The sequence below is a fragment of the Haliaeetus leucocephalus genome, unplaced genomic scaffold (genome assembly GCF_000737465.1).
Source record: "Haliaeetus leucocephalus isolate CR32 unplaced genomic scaffold, Haliaeetus_leucocephalus-4.0 Scaffold417, whole genome shotgun sequence".
NCBI classification, from domain to species: domain Eukaryota; kingdom Metazoa; phylum Chordata; class Aves; order Accipitriformes; family Accipitridae; genus Haliaeetus; species Haliaeetus leucocephalus.
The window spans coordinates 2,204,705-2,210,018 of record NW_010972853.1 but is presented as its reverse complement, the minus strand read 5'-3'; the positions used below and the strand labels follow the sequence as shown (position 1 = coordinate 2,210,018).

General features: G+C 44.3%; 1 protein-coding gene across 1 annotated transcript; it reads left to right on the top strand.

Moving 5' to 3' along the window:
* The first annotated feature begins 1,114 nt into the window (after positions 1-1,114).
* On the top strand, positions 1,115-5,069 carry PIGH (phosphatidylinositol glycan anchor biosynthesis, class H). Its single transcript, XM_010574274.1, has 4 exons — positions 1,115-1,162; positions 1,847-2,086; positions 2,711-2,794; positions 4,968-5,069. The coding sequence occupies exons 1-4, from the start codon at positions 1,115-1,117 to the stop codon at positions 5,067-5,069; spliced, it is 474 nt and encodes a 157-aa protein (XP_010572576.1).
* The last annotated feature ends 245 nt before the right edge of the window (positions 5,070-5,314 follow it).

The window sequence follows — 5,314 nt, the reverse complement described above, 5'->3', positions numbered from 1 at the left end:
GAGGAGGCTGGATGGCAGCGGGTGTCCCCAGCGGCCGCCGGCCTGCAGGGAGCCACGCACACGCAGCCTTTGCCGAGCCGCTGCTTGGACGTGGACAGCGCGGGCCGGGAAGGCGGCCAGGGCCGGTGTCCGTGTACCCCGGGCACCCTCCGTGCTCGGGGAACGTGGCGGTGGCGGACCGCGACGCCCGTGTGGCAAGAAGGAGGGAGCTGTGCTAGCCAGCGTCCGAGGGCCCGCAGGCTGCGGCCCGGGCGCTCTCGGCGGCTTCTCGGGTGCCTCTCTTGGTTTGTCGCCTCTTGCCGGACAGGGTCGATGGACGTAGGGGTGCTGAGTGATGCCTGGCACGTTCTTGTGAGTCCAAATAACGGGTGTTTACTTGGAGAGGCGAGTTGCGGGAATCTGCAGCAAAGGATATATTGAAGAAGGCGAGAGTGATCGTGAGTCCCTGAAGGGATTTTACCGAGTGACTCGGAGAGCGCTGCACCGTGAACGTCATCGTCACAGCTGAGGCAGCAGGACCTTGGCAGCACAGATTTCAGAAGCTGGTGATAAACCCAAAAGTTTTGGTTTAGATATATGATTTGTGACCCATACTTGCAGGGAAGGACCAACTGGTAGACCCAGAGCAGTTACCTCCAAATTGAAGTCAGTAGCTTGACCGAAGAAGCTGGTCACTGTGACCTATGACTGTTGCACTTCAATTTTTTCAGTTGTCTTTCCCAAGAAACGAAGACAGAGATTGCATGGAAGTCAGTTGGCAGGTTTCTGACAGGAAAAGATGATTCAAGTTCCTGTAGCTGGAAGAGAAGCTGTGTTTGAGTTTTATTTGTTACAAAAGCGTACACCCCAGCCAGTGGTTACCACCCACTGCCCCCCTGTTTGGTTTTCCTTGTGCTCGTGCAGCTTGTACGCCAGTGACTGCAAGCCTTCCTTTCTGCCAGGAAACCAGATCTGAAAGTCCCTCTCCGTGTGGATTTCGGTGTCTGTAATTCATGACTGGTTTTTTTTCCATGATGATAAACTTTGAGAGAAGTCCTGCGTCCTTTCTGTTTGAATGTGGCCACGGCTTCTTTACCTCACATGGTGGTACAGGCCCAGCTTGAGCGGTAGGGCCATGCAGTTCTGGTCCTTTAGGAAGTGTCAGTTATACTTTGATTCATCGGTATGCGGCCAGGAGCTCTCTAAAACATGTCCCAGAAATAGGTTGTAGGTTGTGGACCTTCAGGATTTATTACCTTAACAAGTCTTCAGATGACTTACTGTTGACTATAGTTTCATCAGTTATGTATTATTTTATGTAACCCCAATCCCAAGATTGCAGCGTGCAAAAGACATTCGTCCTCAGACAAAACACAGGAGAAAGCAAATGTTCTTTAGATTGGTATTTAAGGCAGGAAGAGAGATGAGGTTGAACAAGTTTAGACTTGTAGTTTCTAAGAAGAAAGCCGCTAGGCCAATGCTTTTTCCTAAAAGATTTTTCTTCCCCTCTGAGACTCAACCCTCAGTTCTAGTAAACACTTCACAACACTTCTCGGTCAGTGACATCACCTCTATAGACATTTCTATAATATGCTGTCATTGATGTAACTAGCCGGTTTTGGTTGAGATTTCTGCACTAAGTTTACAAGGGAATAGAGTTTTCTTGGAGTTTTCAGTTTCAGCTCCCAGTTCTTTCAGACCATACTATGAAGGCTTGATTTAAAACTCATTACACATATATCAGCCAGCTGGGTGAATAAAAGGACTCCACCTAGGTAAAATTGCCTTGTAACTGTAGCTTTAATGCTATAATTTACTGTGCAGTATTACTTTCTCTAAAGCCGTGTTCAATTAATTGTAAGACCAGAGCTCTGTCTTTGCTTGGCTTGTGTTACAGAATAGTATGGTGCTTTCTGCTGCTATCTTCATCACACTGTTTGGCCTGATCATATACCTGCACTTCGTGAAAGTTGACCAGGAATCCCTGTTGGTCATCGGCTCACTCGGCATTCAGGTGACCTCATCCTATGCTTCAGGGAGAGAGAGCACAACCTTCATTGAGATGGGTCAAGTGAAGGATGTGGTTATCAATGAAGCCATCCATATGGTAATCATACAGACTCTTTCTTCTTGTGCATCTGTGGGCACACTCACATCCACTGTATTTTTATGGGCGTGATTTACCAGAGCAATTAAACACAGCACCATCCATAGCTCTACTGACATTAGGAGCTTTGTTTCAGATTTCTCTCTTTAATCTGTTCTCTTTAAAGGAGAACTCAAGCCAAACAAATAACCTCAAAAAGCCAGATCCATCCCTTGGATAATGCCTCTGAGACTGAGCTAGTGGTTTTAGTTCTTTGTGTTGTACTGTTGATGCCAAACTCCATAAGTAGTCAAGACTTTGGAGATAGGAAGATAGACAACACAAGAGAGGATTTTTCCTGTTGCTGGGGTTTTCTGCAAAGCTCCTGTAGAAAAGCAGACCTTACCCTTCCAGCACGTGTGTGTTCATTTCAGGTTAAAAATCTGATAGAAAAAAACACAGGTAGAATTATTTTTTTATTGTGTGAAGGGAGGAAAACTATAGATATAAATTTGCAGACTTGACTGTGGCCTGGGGTAATTGGCCTTCAGCCCAATGAGTTGAAACAGATCCTCTTTCCGTGATAACTCCAGGCACTTTGGTAGCATTTTCCAACTCCGATGATTTTGTCTGTTTGTGTTGTAGCAAAAAGTTATCTACTACCTGTGCATCCTCCTCCAGGACCCTGGAGATCCTCAGGGAGTATCTGAGGTTGTGCCACTCTTTCAGGTGAGTTTGACTGAATGGTGGAGAAATCCTGATCTGTGGTCTGTGTGTGCATGCCAGTTGTCTAAGCGTATATTTATTCCACTACAGGTAGCTGATTACAGTTGCCTTTCCCTGAGTGGGCCTTCAGGATGGGTCTTACAGCATTGTGGAATGGGTGGCATTCGAAGTCTCATAGAACTATGTACCGGGGATGGTTTTTTCATTTGCCCTCCATTCAAAGAACAGGGAGCTGTGTCAGTCTGAACCCAACCAGGAGTTTGGGCGAACTAGAAGTCTTCAGCTCATGTAGGGTACTGAGGACTCGTACAGCTTTCTGTGTAGTCTTATGCTCAGTGTTACCACCATAACTATGGCGCTGCGCTACAGTTATTTTTCTCTCGGCTCTGTGTGCCAAAAGTGCTCATAAAAACCTCCTTGGGATTAGAATGACTTTCCCTGTCTCACCCGTTGACAAAGATCACAGTACAAGCTGTGAGCAATTTGCTTAATATATAATAACTTGTTTGCTTTACCGTTACCCTGTCTCCACTTTCTCTTCTCTTGCTAACTTGTTCTGACTGTTCATAATACCATTTGTGGGATGGATTTTCTTTCTGCATGTACGTGCCTAACACAACAATGCCCTGATCCTTGAGCAGTAGAGGTACCTCACACCTTAGACTGCTGAGGTTTATAGCCCTCTCTGTCCTCCTTAATTCACCTGCTGCTGGTGACTATCATTTTGTAGTCCACATGCAGTTTATGACTGGATACAGTTAGTCTTCAGCTAAATACTTATGGGTATAAATAGACTATTCCATTGATACTTGATGCTAACTCAGTCCCACAATTATAAAGACTAACAATAATATAAGTTAAGTATTTCACACATAGTCAAGGTAAAAAGATGGATTTGCTGGAAATCAATGACTAATAAATTCCAGAGAGCTGCAATCAGGAACCTGGTTTTCATTATGCATGCTCCTTTCCAGCTTCAAAGAGACTGCCTGGCAATTGTGTAGTTTCTCTTTTTTTCTAGCTCAAGTCTGAACGGTTTTATTTTCATGGAAATACCTTGGTATTGGCAGCGTTGACTCCACCAGCAAAGGAGGTACAGAAAGAGCTGTGTCAGTTTGCAATTCATTACCTGTCAGTAGTTATCACTTTAACGTGCAAGTTAGTATGTTACTTAGTTTTGAAGGAGAAGTAATTAGTAACTTTATTGCATCTCCTTCATTGGGTTCCTCTAAGTTATGTCAGCCTTCAAAAATACAATTTACCGTGTCACTGAGCCCAGGAGCACTTCTGCGCTGAATTGACCTATTGTTCTCTTAAGCAACACTTGCAAGGAGAGGCGTTTGATGGACTTTACACGGTAATGCTGTTTTGGGAGCTCAAAAGTCATGGGACCATAGGGACTGTAGGACTGGGAAACTTTCACCTCCTTGCTGGTTTTAATTTGGTCCAGGTTAGAAGTGATGGAAAATCATTATACTTTGACCACCATTCGCTGTTCGTGTGAAGTGAATTGATGTTTTCAGTTAACCTTCCGTTGTCCTTTTGTTGACAGTACTAGCAGAGGCCAAGGACCAGGTGTCTAAATTCTCTGTCCTAAGGTAGATTTTTTTCAGGGTGGAGGTCTTCTAGGATGGTGGATTAGTGTATGGAAATCTGCTGTTTGGTAGGTCTCTAGAGGGATTATGGCCTAATACATAGGTTAATGGGTTGGGAGGTGTGGATGTTCTTTCATGCTGTCGCTGTGAACTGAGAAAGGGGAGGCTTTCTGATTTGGTGAGAGATTCAGGCTAACTGCAGAATGGTGCTGTGTGTTTTGACCTGACAGCTTTAGGGACTGGCGTTTTTCATCACAGAGCAGGTATGGCTTATGGAATGGCTTTGCATTCCTTTATCACCAGCTTACATCAAACACTTTCTGGAGTTTGGTGGATTATTTCTCAGTGAACATGTAAAAGGGAAATCTATTCTCCATTGACTTAATGTAAGAAAGCTAATCAGCTACAGAACCTTGCTGTTGCATCCCTTATATATGTATGCTTCTGATAGTCAGCTTTGTGTCAGCTATCTCCACATTCCTTTCTCTGCCTGATAATTTCATGAGTAGGAAGTTAAAGCTTTCCAGCTCTTTTACAGCCAGTTCAGAGCCTGATTGTCTGTTGTTTGACTTCAATTCTAGAGCTCCAAGCCACGCCTGGACTGCTTAATAGAAGTGTACAAAAGTTGTCAAGAAATCCTGGAGCAGAGGAAGACAGCTCCACAATCAAGTGGAATAAAATAGTAAAAAAAAGAAAAAAAAAGAAAAAATCAAGGTAGCAAACTTGCAGCAGGACTCAGACACATGGAAAAGCAAGCAAAACTACCCCATGTTTTTTTTTTTTAATTAGATGAGTAGAAAGTGGTGCAGCAGTACAGTGATGTTAGGTCTAAAGGCCTGCACAGACTCAGAGAGTTGTTACAGAAAATGTCAGCTCAAGCACAGGAGTGAAACTTGAAATCCTCTGCTATGAAGACAGGTGAGCAGAA